The following is a 16757-nucleotide window of genomic DNA, read 5'->3' on the forward strand; positions in this document are numbered from 1 at the left end:
GAAGAACTCATCCAGCCACGTTTGGAGCACATTTTCATCCGGAAAGGAAGTACCCAGAAGATTGTTCGATAGAGAGCGGAAAAGATGGAAAGCCGAGGGGCAGGATGAGGTGAATAAGGTGGTTGCGGAATGGTTTCCCAATCCAACTCTTGCATAGTGTTTTCTGTCAGTCCTGCAGGAAGTGGGCGTGTGCTATCGTGGAGAAGCACCACCTCACGCAATCTTCCTGGTCGTTGTTCTTGGCTTGCGTCTGCAAGACGTCTCAAATGTTGACAAAAAACATCAATAATGAGAGTTACAGCTTGCGGAAGCATTCGTAATTCGCTGCACCATTGCTGTTGCACCAGATGCACATCATTATGTACGAGGGTCAGTCAAAAAGTAATGCCTCCTATTTTTTTTTTCTACGTTTAATTGTCAGGAAATTTAAATGCAATTACATAGGTTGAAAACCACAACATTGAGGATCATTTTGTCATTTTTCAATGTAATCTCCGCCCGTCTCTACAGTTTTGGTCCATCTTTGAACAAGGGCATGTATCCCAGCACGGTAAAAATCACAGCTCTGCTTCCTAAGCCATTGACGCACGGATGTTTTGACGGCCTCCTCATCTTCAAAATGAATCCCACGATGAGCTTCTTTTAGTGGCCCGAACAGATGGAAGTCTGATGGTGCCAGGTCAGGGCTGTATGGGGGATGAGGCAAAACGTCCCATCCAGTTTTGACAATCTCATCAGAGGTGTGACGACTGGTGTGTGGTCTTGCATTGTCATGCAAAAGAAGAACATCTGCCATTGATTTTGTTGGGCGAACTCGCTGAAGACGTGCTTTAAGTTTTTTGAGGGTTGTGACGTATTGAACAGAATTTATTGTGCATCCCTGCTCCAAAAAATCAACCAGAATCACACGCACTGTATCCCAGAAAACTGTTACCATAACTTTCCCTGCCGATCGCACAGTTTTGAATTTTTTCTTCCTCGGCGAGCTTGTGTGATGCCACTCCATTGACTGCCTCTTTGATTCGGGTTCAAAAAAATGCACCCATGTTTCGTCCCCGGTCACAATTTTTTTTAGAAACTCATCTCCCTCCAAACGGAAGCGCTGCAAGTGTTGGGAGGCTATTGTTTTCCTTGCCTCTTTATTCTGATCGGTTAACATTCATGGAACCCACCGTGCACAAACTTTTGAGTACCCCAATTGTTTAATAATCGTGATCACACTGCCTTTACTAAGAGAAATAATGCGACACACTTCATCTGCAGTCACCCGACGGTCACCACGAATGATGTCATCAACTTGCTGAATGTTGTGTGGAGTCACTGCACTCACCGGCCTGCCGCTCCGCTTTTCGTCAGTCAACGGTGTTTGCCCTTCAGCTTCCTTACAACGACGAACCCATCGTCTAACAGTGCTGACATCCACTGTCACAACACCATACACCTTCTTCAGTCTTTCATGAATGCGTATGGGCGTTTCACCTTCTGCATTCAAGAATTCAATCACACAACGCTGTCTCAAACGAACATCGATGTCGGCCATCTTACAAACTTCTGCTGTGCTGCCACCTGTTGACACAGAAAGTTACTACTGCAGTGGATTGCAGAAGAAGGTTTGAGGAATGGCGCCAAATTCAAATTTTTCACTTAACTTAATTTCTTTAAGTAGAAAAAAAATGGGAGGCATTACTTTTTGACCGACCCTCGTATTATGGATGTGCGCAGGTCCAAATATGGGCAACTGCTGCTTGGTTTGGGCTCAACTATTCCCTACGTGAACTTTCAGACACCATTTCTCGTCATCATTAACGATACAGATAGAAATGGTCTTGTTGTTCACGACCCAGTTGATGACGAGCGAACAGAGATGCACATTACACCACCCACTGATTTTTGTGGTTTTGGCTTAGACCACGTGGTACCCTTACACCTGATTTTCGAACTTTGCCCACTGTGTGCAAATGTTGCGCGATGGTGGAATGATCACAGTTCATGACATTTGCCAGTTATCGAGTACACTGACATGAATCGTTGTGGAGTAATGCGTCTAAAATATCTTCATCAAACCCTGAAGGTCTTCCTGAACGTGGATAGCCACTACAATCAAAACGACAGTTCTTAAAACGAGAAAACCATTTTTATCGTGCTCTGTCCATGGCGTTACCCCATGCGAGGTGCAAAATGTTTCTGGATTCCTCCACTGTTCTCATCCCTCTACTAAACTCAAACGGAATAATATGTCCGAAATATTCCGATTTCTATACTTGACATTCGATTTTGTAGCTTCCACAGCTCCCTCACTATCTCCAAATGACAGAAAGACAATATGTAAATTCAAATAGCAACAGTGAACGACAGATAAAAAATGGAAATCGATAAATAAGCCCGTAGTAACAGGAATACCGTCATGGAAAAAAAGGGCTGCGAACTTATGCATCAACCTATCAGAAGTAAAAGCACTTAACGATCAAGATCGCTATAGTACATCTTTTGATTTGATTACCATTTCAGCAAGGTATGTTGCTATCTCCGGATGTAAGCAATGCCTTTCAATGAATCTCGGCGAAGTGTAAATTATACCGTATTACATCATGATATTTCAAAAACATAAAAACCTCAGTATGTCGACATGTCAAACATAAAAATAGCATTACATAACAGGCCACGCTTAATGTAATTTACACATGGTCGAGATTTATTGAAATGTAGTGCACAGCTTGCTTACAGCGGTAACAAAAACACACGTTGTACTATAGCGATCTTGGCTGTTAGAAGTTTTTACTTCTTAGACTTCTTGGAATAAAACTGTACACCTCGAAAGACGACGTCGACTTTGATACGATGACAGCGTATGCCCCTGGGGGATAGTAGATACACTAATAATTGTTTCTACGTCGTCAACCAACACATAGCTTAATGGAATAGCTACTAGATCACAGCATGTGTCTACTCTTTAACATGGAATACTCACAGCCGGAAGGCTCGGTGTGATGCAAACGTGTCAGAAAAGCAGGCAACAACGCCAGGGGGGAAGCATCCGGGCTTCCTACAGCCAACTGAATGAGTTGGGAAGGCGTCAAATTGTGGCCTTACGAATGGCTTGCCGGTCCTTTCTCAGAATTACCACACACGTTGGACGTGCTGCGCCAGTTGTGCAATGATAGCGGTATCCGTGAACATTCTCGCACCTGCAGACGAATTTCTAGACGTCCACAGACCACAGACACGTTCGAGGATCGTCGTGTAGTAAGGGTAGCAATGGCACAGCTGCCACAGCTCAAATAAGATGGCTTGTGAGCCCAGGCGTGTGAACACGGACTGCTATAAACGGTTATTAGCAGTGCGACTACGGACATGGACATCCATAGCCCGTCTTCCACTCACGCTGCAGCATCAACGTGCATGACTCGACTGTCCCGGCAGAGAACCACTTGGAAAATGGACTTGTGCGCCGTGGTCTTCAGCAGTGGAAGCAGATTCACTTGCGCGCAAATGATTTTAGGGCTACCCGTAGGACGTAGATCTGGTGAGTACTATCGCGTAGAATGCATTCGTTCAAGACACACTGGCCCTACCCGAGGCTTTGCGATGATAAGCTACAGCTCTCGTTCACCTTTGGCGTTTCAGGAGGAGCGCTAACCAGCGCTCCCTACGTGCAGAACGTCGTTACACCCGTTCGTTTGGCGTTCTTATGACAGAAACATGATATGGTTTTCCAACAGGATAATACTCACTGACACAGTGCCCGTGATTCTGAACATGCTGTGCAAGACGTGCAGCAACTTCCCCAGTAAGTGGGATCTCCGGACGTGTCTCCAGCCGGGCAGCCGGCCGAAGTGGCCGTGCGTTTAAAGGCGCTGCAGTCTGGAACCGCAAGACCGCTACGGTCGCAGGTTCGAATCCTGCCTCGGGCATGGATGTTTGTGATGTCCTTAGGTTTAACTAGTTCTAAGTTCTAGGGGACTAATGACCTCAGCAGTTGAGTCCCATAGTGCTCAGAGCCATTTGAACCATTTTTTTCCAGCCGGGCAGCTATGGGACATGATGGGATGAGAAGTGGCTCCTGTGACTCGTCAGCCAGCTGCTCGTACAGACCGACATGGACAGGTACGTGGCATAACATATCCCATGACAGTATTCGCCTTCTGCATGATCAGCGTGAAGCCAGTGTCAGCGCCAGCATTGCCGCCCGTGGAGGCTACGTCATGTGCTAATATGGGTGTTTCAGCATGTGCTTCTGATGTGTAAGCTTAATCATTTTATGTGCTGCGTATGCACTGTTGCAACAATAAATCTTGAATAATTTTTTTCCGGTTCTGTATGTCGTAATAATCTAAACTACTGGCCATTAAAATTGCTACACCAAGAAGAAATGCAGATGATAAACGGGTATTCATTGGACAAATATATTATACTAGACAGATATGTGATTACAATTTCACGCAACTTGGGTGCAGAGAAATCAGTACCTAGATCAACCACCTCTGGCCGTGATAACGGCTTCGATACTCCTGGGCATTGAGTCAAACAGAGATTGGATGGCGTGTACAGGTACAGCCGCCCATGCAGCTTCAACACTATACCACAGTTCATCAAGAGTAGTGACTGGCGTATTGTGACGAGCCAGTTGCTCGGATACCATTGACCAGACGTTTTCAGTTGGTGAGAGATCTGTAGAATGTGCTGGCCAGGGCAGCAGTCGAACATTTTCCGTATCCAGAAAGTCCCGTATAGGACTTGCAACTTGCGGTCGTGCATTATACTGCTGAAATGTAGGGCTTCGCAGGGATCGAATGAAGGGTAGAGCCACTGGTCGTAACACATCCGAAATGTAACGTCCACTGTTCAAAGTGCCGTCAATGCGAACAAGAGGTGTCCGAGACGCCTAACCAATGGCACCCCATGCCATCACGCCGGGTGATACGCCAGTATGGCGAATACACGCTTCCAATGTGCGTTCACCGCGATGTCGCCAAACACGGATGCGACCATCATGATGCTGTAAACAGAACCTGGATTCATCCGAAAAAATGACGTTTTGCCATTCGTGCACCCAGGTTCGTCGTTGAGTACACCATCGCAGGCACTCCTGTCTGTGATGCAGGGTCAGGGGTAACCGCAGCCATGGTCTCCGAGCTGATAGTCCATGCTGCTGCAAACGTCGTCGAACTGTTCGTGCAAATGGTTGTTGTCTTGCAAACGTCCCCATCTGTTGACTCAGGGATCGAGACGTGGCTGCACGCTCCGTTACAGCCATGCGGATAAGATTCCTGTCATCTCGACTGCTAGTGATACGTGGCAACTTGGGTGCAGAGAAATCAGTACCTAGAACAACCACCTCTGGCCGTAATAACGGCCTTGATACTCCTGGGCATTGAGTCAGACAGAGCTTGGATGGCGTGTACAGGTACAGCCGCCCATGCAGCTTCAACACGACACCACAGTTCATCAAGAGTAGTGACTGGCGTATTGTGACGAGCCAGTTACTCGGATACCATTGACCAGACGTTTTCAGTTGGTGAGAGATCTGTAGAATGTGCTGGCCAGGGCAGCAGTCGAACATTTTCCGTATCCAGAAAGGCCCGTACAGGACCTGCAACATGCGGTCGCGCATTATACTGCTGAAATGTAGGGCTTCGCAGGGATCGAATGAAGGGTAGAGCCACTGGTCGTAACACATCTGAAATGTAACGTCCACTGCTCAAAGTGCCGTCAATGCGAACAAGAGGTGACCGAGACGCGTAACCAATGGCACAGCATACCATCACGCCGGGTGATACGCCAGTATAGCGAATACACGCTTCCAATGTGCGTTCACCGCGATGTCGCCAAACATGTATGCGACCATCATGATGCTGTAAACAGAACCTGGATTCATCCGAAAAAATGACGTTTTGCCATTCGTGCACCCAGGTTCGTCGTTGAGTACACCATCGCAGGCGCTCCTGTCTGTGATGCAGCGTCAAGGGTAACCGCCACCATGGTCTCCGAGCTGATAGTCCATGCGGCTGCAAACGTCGTCGAACTGTACGTGCAAATGGTTGTTGTCTTGGAAACGTCCCCATCTGTTGACTCAGGGATCGAGACGTGGCTGCACGCTCCGTTACAGCCATGCTGATAAGATTCCTGTCATCTCGACTGCTAGTGATACGAGGCCGTTGGGATCCAGCACGGCGTTCCGTTTTACCCTCCAGAACCCACCGATTCCATATTCTGCTAACAGTCATTGGATCTCGAGCAACGCGAGCAGCAATGTCGCGATGCGATAAACCGCAATCGCGGTAGGCTGCAATCGAACCTTGATTTTAAGTCGGAAACGTGATGGTACGCATTTCTTCTCCATACACGAGGCATCACAACAACGTTTCACCAGGGAACGCCGGTCAACTGCTGTTTGTGTCTGAGAAATCGGTTGGAAACTTTTCTCGTGTCAGCACGTTGTAGGTGTCGCCATCGGCGCCAAGCTTGTGTGAAAGTTTTGAAAAGCTAATCATTTGCATATCACAGCATCTTCCTGTCGGTTAAATTTCGCACTGTAGCACGTCATCTTCGTGGTGTAGCAATTTTAATGGCCAGTAGTGTAGGTTGTTCCCGTAGTTGAGGAGTGTCAAAAGTATAAATGAGTTTTAGTAACTGCTGTGTTCCACAGAGGTGAAACGTCGTGTTGCGTAGCTTTTGGCAAGCCCCGGCCCCCCTCACCTGTGCAGAGCGCGACGAGCAGCGCGGCGTTGGCGGCGACGCCGACGGCGGCCACGAGCCCGGCGCCGGCCAGCAGCAGGCTCTCGTGCCACGCGACGGCGCCCTCCGCCGCCTGGCCGCCGCCCCCGCCGGGGCCCGACTGGCGCGCCATCAGCCCGCGCACCACCTGCTGGCGCGCCGCTCCGCGCCTAGCCGCATCTGCACACCACAACACTACCTGCTACCAATACACGAAATTTGTGCACATAAAAAGCTGATCACGGGTGGATATGAGCGTGCAGGGTGATTCAGTTGCCCTTACCTATGGGTTTTATGCAACCCGCAACACTTTCAAATACCATCTGCTAGATTTTCATAAACTCCAGCTTGCTAAGCGCAAACTATTAGTCCTACAGAGAAGAACAGAATACGATTTTTTGTAGGAAATTTAATGTAGCTGAATTTTGTACTGGGACACGTTTTCGCTAGAGGCCAATTTCCGAATTATTCAAGGAAAAAATTACAAAAGTGATCAACAAACGAGATTTTTCTTGAATGACTGCAAAACCGTGGTCTACAGCAAAAATTGTAACTAGGTGCAATATTTAACTACATTAAATTTCCTATGAAAATGTCCTTGAGCATTGCACGGCTCTCGTTTTTCCCATTTATTGTTTATCATCTTCTATTGCTGTACTGCCGCCTCGTTTTCTTATTCCATTTACTGGCGTCTTTTACTTCCTGCCTTACTTGCTCGTGAGCGGCAGCAACAGCGCGTGTCGATAAGTGCACTGTCCTACCATCTCTGAAGCGACCGATAGTATTTACGGGCCGTCGTGTGTCTGACAGATAGTTCGGGACGGACCAGCAGTGCAGTCGAGGGACGGGGCGCCGGTGAAGCGCCAACAGCCAGGCGACACACATGAGCTGTCTGACTGAGGGAGACTGGAGCGGAACGACCGTTGGTTGGTCGTCTCATCGGCCGACGCATATTGGTCCTCTAGCGTTTCCGGGCCTGGGCAGTTGGTCGGTTGCCGTGAAAGAGCGAGGAAATCTCCGCGACCCGTAGTTTGCCCGAGGCCGCTGGCGGCGTCGACGCGTGGTCGGAGCGTGTGTTGCTGTTCCCATTGCTACGAGGTTCGTGGCTCACCGATCCTGGACACTGAAGTCAAGACTGTTCACATTGTGTCATTTGGATTTCGTTGTCGGCTGTGGGGACATTCCCGTGAGCAAGAACGTGGGTTTTAAAGTTATCAAATTTTAGCCACCCTCCGGTAGAGTTTAACTGTACTTGATTATTTTTTAATTGAAGTGCATCAGCGGTATCTTCTGCATTGTGGCCGTTAACGTTCCGGTTACCTGTCCTCGCCGTTGATGTAAATTTAGGCAGTGTATTTTCCTCATCGTGTTGTCGCTGTCCAGCACGGTGTGTCGTTTGACAGCTCAATGTATAATTGGTTGTGGGCGCCAATACCTTCTACGTTGTTCCATTGAACTCCCTGTTGTGTGCTGGTCGGGTGGAGTGGAAGTTATCTTGTCGGTGGGTCTGTTGACTGTCTGTTGTTTGGGTTGTCGTCGGATAGAGAATGGTTCGGCCGACTGCCTGTCTCACCTAAGCGAGCGTTAGTGTTGGAATTCCAGGCCGATCCTCGGAAACTTCTGAGCGCCGTTGAGTGTACTGCCTTTTCTTATTTGTTCTTATTATTTGTATTTTAAATCAAGGTTGCTTTACCCTTAAGGCGTAAGATTGTTTGGACCTTCAGCCTAATTTAAAGAACTGTTTTAAGATAAGGCCTTTGGCCTTTTAAAAATTTATTTGATTTGAGGCTTAAGTGATAGGCATTCAGCCGATTTTTAAATTAAAGTTGTTTTGCTCTTAAGCTGAGAGACTCTTTGGGCCTTCAGCCTAATTGAAAGAACTGATTTAAGATAAGGCCTTCTGCCTTTTACATTTCCGATTTTGGTTTGAGTCTTAAGTTATTGGTTTTTAGGCGATTTTAAATTAAAGTGGTCTGGTCCTTAAGGCATGAGATTGTATGACGCAATCAGCCGGTAATTAAATTCCAAAAATTAATGCTTTTTTTTTCAAAAAAATAATTTCTTGGCTTTTGTATTGTTTGGTCAAATAAATAAAGTTGTACGTTCGAGTCTAACTGACAGCCCCTTATTTTGGCCACTTTCCACAATTTAAACTAACTGTCCTGACCTGAGCGTTTAGCAGGGCGTCTCAGTCCTTTCCATTTTTTATATATGACTAATAGTTTGCGTGGAGCAAGTGAGGGAATATGAAAATCTCGCTAGTGGTTTATGAAGGCAATGTGGGTTGCACAAAACCCAAAGGGAGGGACATGTGAATTACCCTCTATGTATAAGCTATTGTAAAAGTAAGATAATTTGTAAATCATGCAATCAACTGCTGAAACGTAAGATTTACCATTGCGATGTGGCAGAAGTCCAAAACTTCTTATTATATGCATAGATTTCGAACTTTACCAAGAGACATTGCTAAATCTTACGATTTAACAACGCAAACTGATAAAAGCTGGATTGAAGACTCTCGCCTCCATCGTGCCGGTTCAGACAAGTTTCATTGCTGCCAATTTTGAGTTCAGATAAGTTTCTTTGTTTGCAAGTCCTCAGCCCACTGACCGCTGCGTAGTTTCAGTCAGTGTCGAGCATCGTGCGTACGGCCCCTTTGCGACTCGTTTTAGTGGTGTTTCTTCAGCAGCTTTGCAGCACAATGAGTGATGTTATGAGAAACAGATTTTACGAAGTTTTAAGTGAAACAGTGAATAAGAAGAAGGACAACAATTTTTATGTCACTGCAAAGCAATATAATATTCTGTTAAGTGAAGTGAAAAATGCAAAAATTGTTTCCAATAAAAAATCTGTTCACTACAGGCATTTGAAGCGATATGATGCTCTCAACATCGAAGGTGAAGAGAAACTCATAGCGCTGGTGTCTGTTGGAAGAAAAGAAACTCGTTATTACGTTCGTTTTGATGAACTGTTTAACGGACTACTTGAGACCCACGTTGCTATAGGCCATGGCCGTCGAACAAGAATCACTGTGGAACAGAATCGTAAGTACAAGACTGTGACTGCTGAAGCAATCGTTACTTATTTGAGATTAGGTGAACCATGTGAGAAAAAGCAAAAAACATTGAAAAGGGGTGTTATAGTGAAACCTATCATACACAGTGAAATGAATTCACGATACCAAATTGACATAATCGACATGCAGGCAAACCCAGACAATAAGTCGAGGTTCATACTTATATACCGAGATCGTTTGACAAAATATGTTATCCTCCGCGCACTAACTTCGAAAAGGGCTTTGAAGTAGCATATCATCTTTTGGACATTTCTACCACCTTTGGAGCCCCAAGTATCCTTTATTCTGATAATAGTAGAGAGTTTTGTAACCAAGTCATTCAAAGTTTCTGTGGGTTGTGGAGTGATATAAAGATAGTCCACGGGAAGCCGAGGCAGTCAGTTTCAGGGATCAGTCGAAAGAGCAAATCAAGATATCGAACATATATTATCAACTTGGATGGAGACAAATGAAACTTCTGAATGTTCTGAAAGGCTGAGGTCTGTGCAAGCAATGAGGACTTATCATGAAGGGATCAGATGTTCTCGATGTGAAGCCATGTTTGGGTTCCAGTGAAAATGGGAATTGTGACCTCACATGTTTCACGTGATTTAATAAAAAATATAAACACTGAAGAAGACTTGGAAAAATGCTAAACACCGCATCCACTGACTCACAGGAAACTGAAAATGACGACAAAGGAATTGACGCCAGTGAATAAAGTAATGGAACAAAAGGAAAAGAGGTAGAAAGTGAGGCTGCAGTAGATGAGGAAGCACCAGAGACACAGGATTCGAAGACAGTTAACGAGACACCAGTACCAGCTGATGGTTGTGACGAGACACTGGCAACTTCCAACAGTGTTAATAAAGTGAAATGGATTCGAGAAGCTGCAAAGAAGGTCTTCAATTCCAGGCAAAGAAAATGAAAGCAACCTCATGAAATAAAATTTCAAAACCTTCAGTTGGACAGAATGTGAGAATTAAAATACCGGATGTAAACAGGGCAAAAATTGATGCAAAGTCTGTAACAGCAGTAGTGATGAATTTTATCAACTTGGTACCAAAGCTGGTAAACTGTACTAGGAACCAACTGACATTGTGCAAGGTAAATTTTTCAACGTCGAAGAAGTAGCAAGAGAAGAAATTAGTCTATGGGGAGTGGTTGTCAAATAATATTTTATTGGAGGATAAGGGTTCAAAAAGTGCTATTTCTTAAAAAAGTGTTCAACTAAAAACTGATTGTGTAAATCGTGTTCCATATTAAGTAATTCGAAATGTTTCAATAGTCAGCCTTGTAATAAAAATTAACATTCACAAGGTAACACTTTTTACAGCATCTTTTACTAATATGGAATATTTCTCATTATAATCACATTGGAATGCAAGAATGTTTAAAATACGAGTACATAAATTTACAATAAATACAATCTATTTAAATAAATACGGTTTTACCAGTTGGTATGGATACATCCTAAGATTCACCAACGTTTCTTTGTAAAAGTTCGAAATCTAAGAATATAATAAGAAATTTCGGATTTTTACCACACCGTGATGGTAAGTCTTAGATTTCACCATTTAATTCTAGCATTAACCAATCGTCTTACTTTTACAATAACATTTGTACAGGGTGGTCTGAAACGTCTGAAGAGCTTGTGTATTGTAGGGTAGGCTGTGTTAAGGAATAACTGTTAAAAAAATACAATACACTGCGCCGTTTTTGAGTTAACTAACGCTGAAGTGTAGTTGCGCACGCAAATTCAAGCGGCCCGGCAGAGACCGTGTTGCTGAACTTGTTCTTTGTTCGGTTACCTAAAACCTAACGACATAATTATACAAACATTGGACGAGGGACGGCAGTAAGGATCGACCCTGAGACAAACGCTGAGCAGTCTCGTGAGCTGTCACCTATGCTATGAGAACAACTGATGCCAGTGGTATCTACAGGGTGTTTCAAAAATGACCGGTATATTTGAAACGGCAATAAAAACTAAACGAGCAGCGATAGAAATACACCGTTTGTTGCAATATGCTTGGGACAACAGTACATTTTCAGGCAGACAAACTTTCGAAATTACAGTAGTTACAATTGTCAACAACAGATGGCGCTGCGGTCTGGGAAACTCTATAGTACGATATTTTCCACATATCCACCATGCGTAGCAATAATATGGCGTAGTCTCTGAATGAAATTACCCGAAACCTTTGACAACGTGTCTGGCGGAATGGCTTCACATGCAGATGAGATGTACTGCTTCAGCTGTTCAATTGTTTCTGGATTCTGGCGGTACACCTGGTCTTTCAAGTGTCCGCACAGAAAGAAGTCACAGGGGTTCATGTCTGGCGAATAGGGAGGCCAATCCACGCCGCCTCCTGTATGTTTCGGATAGCCCAAAGCAATCACACGATCATCGAAATATTCATTCAGGAAATTAAAGACGTCGGCCGTGCGATGTGGCTGGGCACCATCTTGCATAAACCACGAGGTGTTCCCAGTGTCGTCTAAGGCAGTTTGTACCGCCACAAAATCACGAAGAATGTCCAGATAGCGTGATGCAGTAATCGTTCCGGATCTGAAAAATGGGCCAATGATTCCTTTGGAAGAAATGGCGGCCCAGACCAGTACTTTTTGAGGATGCAGGGACGATGGGACTGCAACATGGGGCTTTTCGGTTCCCCATATGCGCCAGTTCTGTTTATTGACGAAGCCGTCCAGGTAAAAATAAGCTTCGTCAGTAAACCAAATGCTGCCCACATGCATATCGCCGTCATCAATCCTGTGCACTATATCGTTAGCGAATGTCTCTCTGAGGGGTTGCCGCGTTTGAATTTTGTATGGATAGAGGTGTAAACTCTGGGGCATGAGACGATACGTGGACGTTGGCGTCATTTGGACCGCAGCTGCAACACAGCGAACGGAAACCCGAGGCCGCTGTTGGATCACCTGCTGCACTAGCTGCGCGTTGCCCTCTGTGGTTGCCGTACGCGGTCGCCCTACCTTTCCAGCACGTTCATCCGTCACGTTCCCAGTCCGTTGAAATTTTTCAAACAGATCCTTTATTGTATCGCTTTTCGGTCCTTTGGTTACATTAAACCTCCGTTGAAAACTTCTTCTTGTTGCAACAACACTGTGTTCTAGGCGGTGGAATTCCAACACCAGAAAAATCCTCTGTTCTAAGGAATAAACCATGTTGTCCACAGCACACTTGCACGTTGTGAACAGCACACGCTTACAGCAGAAAGACGACGTACAGAATGGCGCACCCACAGACTGCGTTGTCTTCTATATCTTGCACATCACTTGCAGCGCCATCTGTTGTTGGAAATTGCAACTACTGTAATTTCGAAAGTTTGTCCGCCTGAAAATGTACTGTTGTCCCAAGCATATTGCAACAAACGGTGTATTTCTATCGCTGCTCGTTTAGTTTTTATTGCCGTTTCAAATATACCGGTCATTTTTGAAACACCCTGTAGTTGATCACTTGAATTTGCACACACAACGGCCTCGTTGGCTAACTTCAGTGCTAGTTAACTCGGAAACGGCGCAAAGTGTCGAATTTTTTCTTGACAATTATTTCTCAGCACAATCTACCCTTACAACTTTTCATACTGTTTCTGACGACCTTATGCAGCTGGGTCTGCTAACCAGGATGGCTGCATACAACATATCCGGGTAACTTCATAGAGTGGTTTTCAACAAGAATAAGTGTTTCTAAGTGAAGAAAGAAACTTAAGACGCGAATAAGGAACTTTAATTTTGCTTTCATGCAGTACATGGCTGGACTATAGGCAAGATATAAGATATACATATGGAACAGGGTGCCTGCACTCTGCTCCTCTCGGGGGTAGACCCATAGAAAGGACACCTAGCGTCGATGGTAAGCATCAGTTTTCCCAATGACGTGAGGTATCACTCCCAGACATTTCATCCTATATACAGGATGTAATATTTACTCACTTCACTGTGTTAGTTATTTGTTCCCTTTGCTAATAATCTTCTTACAAACACATCACATAATTTACTACATGATGTTTTCTGCATGGTAGTAACTCCACCGCGAAGTGACCTAAACCTCTCACTGTAGGCTACTTTTTTGCGCCCATACATCCGCACAAATACCTGGTCTACAGCCAAGGGAAAAATAAATATTAAGGGCTTGCTCTGTACTAACCAACCTAAAACTGTGCTACTCATAATAGCTACAATTATTAGTCTGGCTGAGCGGTTCTAGGCGCTTCAGTCTGGAGCCGCGCGACCACACCGGTCGCAGGTTCGAATCCTGCCTCGGGCATGGATGTGTGTGATGTCCTTAGGTTAGTTAGGTTTAAGTAGTTCTACGTTCTAGGGGACTGATGACCTCAGATGTTAAGTCCCATAGTGCTCAGAGCCATTTATTAGTCTGTAAATTAAGTAATACCGATATAATATTATCCAGTACAATGCTCAGTCATCAATAGAAATATCTGCCCTTACGCCCTTAACACCTTGTATATATACACGGTAATTCACCTACCCCTACCGATGTCGACTTATGTAACCCTCATACATAGCTTCCAATAGCTAAGTGCGAGAATTGCACATTCTCTCTCTAGCTACACGAAAACTATTAATCCTACAGAAAAAGTGATCAGGACTTTTTTGTAGGAGACGTTTCCGCTGGAGGTCGTTGACTGCCCAGTGGGGTGACTGATACAGCGCACTCTCAGCCCTGTGAGGACAACTGGGGAGCTTCCCGACCGATTCATAGCGGTTTCAAGGGAGAGCGGTGTGCTGACCACATATCCCTCTACACACTCGATGACGCCATTAGCAGAGGGCGACACAGGGGTCATTCGGGTCTGATTGGCTCGCTGTGTCCAGAGCTCTGAACTATACCTTTAACTTACCTTGAAGTAGCCTGAGTTGATGATTTTTTGAGACGTTAATTCAGGAGAACGTGGGGACAAAAATCTTTAGAGACGATTCGATCAGCAAGAGTTCTCTTACAAGGGGAGGCCGCCAATTGTGAAATTCAGATTCAATTCATACTGCGCATAATAAAAGCTCATGGCCAGAGGTGTAATGTGGCAAAGCACCAAGATGCACTTCTCAGTCGTTGTCGAGAAAATCGACAGTTAAAAGAAACCGTTACAGGGAACTACTCTCTACGATTAATAATTTTCTACTGCGTCGTGGCGCATCGGTAAGCGCTCGGGTTCGTAATCCGAAGGTCGCCGGATCGAATCTCGCACCATGCAACTTTTTTTTTTTAGTATTTGTTTTTTGTAATTCAAATGTGTGTATACACACACACACACACACACACACACACACACACACACACATATATATATATATATATATATATATATATATATATAATTCCCGGTAATCAGTTGCAGCAATTATGCATATAATATGTTGTTGAAAGTCGTTTGTCGTGGAAAAACTGGCGACTTCGAACATCATTATGTTTTCCGCAAACAAAGTTGTATTTCACAAATGTTATTAATTGTCTTCATAATTTTAACCACGCAGCAATTATCTGAGAGTGCATGGTGTGTGGGTTTTAAGGGAAGACGTAGAAACGATATTCCGAAACGAATACGTATAGCGTAAGTCAAACGTTCGAATTAGAATAGAAACCTCACGAATACAAATTTGCTGTGGCAGGTATGAAATATAAATTCCGTTACTCGCTCGTTACACTTGAAGGACAGATGTTGAATGGGCCGAAACGAGCCGCCGCATAACAGCGTAGTTGCCTGCTAACTTCGAAAGAGGTAGATGCGGTCCCTAGCGCAACTTATAACGTCGTCGAAAATCAGTGCGGACGTGAGAGCCCCCTGTTAAAACAAACGCAAAATTGGAGGCGGTACAATTGGAGAGCGATCCGCCTTCACCAACATGCATAAGCAATTCATTAATAGTTGATATATATATATATATATATATATATATATATATATATATATATATATATATATATATATATATTTGAATTACAAAAACCAATAATAAAAAAAAAATTGCATGGCTCGAGATTCGATCCCGCGACCTTCGGATTACGAACCCAAGCGCTTACCGCTGCGCCACGACGCTGAGGAAAGTCGGTAATCGTAGAGAGTATTTCACCGCAACGGTTTCTTTTAACTGTCGATTTTCTCGACAACGGCTGAGAAGTGCATGTTGGTGCTTTGCCACATTACACCTCTGGCCATGAGCTTTTATTATGCACAGTACGAATCAAATCTGAATTTCACAATTGGCGGCCTCCCCTTGTTAGGAAATAAGTAGCTCTATTAGATGTTTGACAAATGAGCCGTCGTGATCCAATCAAAAATGACGTTTAACTGCCTCAAGAAGCGAAGTAAGCTATGTAATGATGTCTCAGTAAAGAACACTGTCCACTGTAGTTTCAAAGGAAATGGGGCCCACTCGTCAATGACGCGATACGATACGACACACCACACAGCAATTATCTGAGAGTGCATGGTGTGTGGGTTTTACCATCTTCTTGTGTTTTGACCATTCACGTACCCGCTATGGTGAAACCATATCTCATCAGTGAAGAAAACGCAAGTCAGTACTGCGATGTCTGTAATGTCAACAAATGACAGAAACCATGTGCAATACGCTAGGCACTACTCTTTACCTGACGCCTTCAGTTCCTGACCATTGTACAAGATGTGCCGGAAACATTAACTTCTGTGACGCTTCTGAGCACTACCGTACGAAACATGAGATTGGACTGAAAGTCTGCTCAAACTTACTGCGGGCGAACTCATATAACATCCCTCAACTCAGGTATTTTAGAATCCGTCGGGATGGCCGACCCTCCAATTTTCTTTTTGGCAACAAATGATCCACATTTCTGGAATCACACAATTAAATTCGTTATTACTGAACTGTTTACTAAAGCGGGATTTGACTGTTTCCCACTAAACGCGTACATACCATGAGCGTAGGAATGATTGGGAAAATACAGTTCAACAATAAAAACCAGCTG

At 44.6% G+C, this 16757-nt stretch overlaps 1 protein-coding gene across 1 annotated transcript in view; it reads right to left on the minus strand.

The window, feature by feature from the left end:
• LOC126260696 (uncharacterized) overlaps positions 1 to 16543 on the minus strand; it is a 90026-nt gene extending 73483 nt beyond the window's left edge. Inside the window, exons 1-2 of the mRNA XM_049958031.1 lie at positions 16522 to 16543; positions 6743 to 6894 (exon numbers count right to left, since the gene is read on the minus strand). Of these exons, the coding sequence (XP_049813988.1) occupies positions 6743 to 6894; positions 16522 to 16543 (174 nt within the window). The remainder of the gene's footprint in view (positions 1 to 6742; positions 6895 to 16521) is intronic.
• Between the last annotated feature and the right edge of the window lie 214 nt (positions 16544 to 16757).

The sequence above is a fragment of the Schistocerca nitens genome, chromosome 5 (genome assembly GCF_023898315.1).
Source record: "Schistocerca nitens isolate TAMUIC-IGC-003100 chromosome 5, iqSchNite1.1, whole genome shotgun sequence".
NCBI classification, from domain to species: Eukaryota; Metazoa; Arthropoda; class Insecta; order Orthoptera; family Acrididae; genus Schistocerca; species Schistocerca nitens.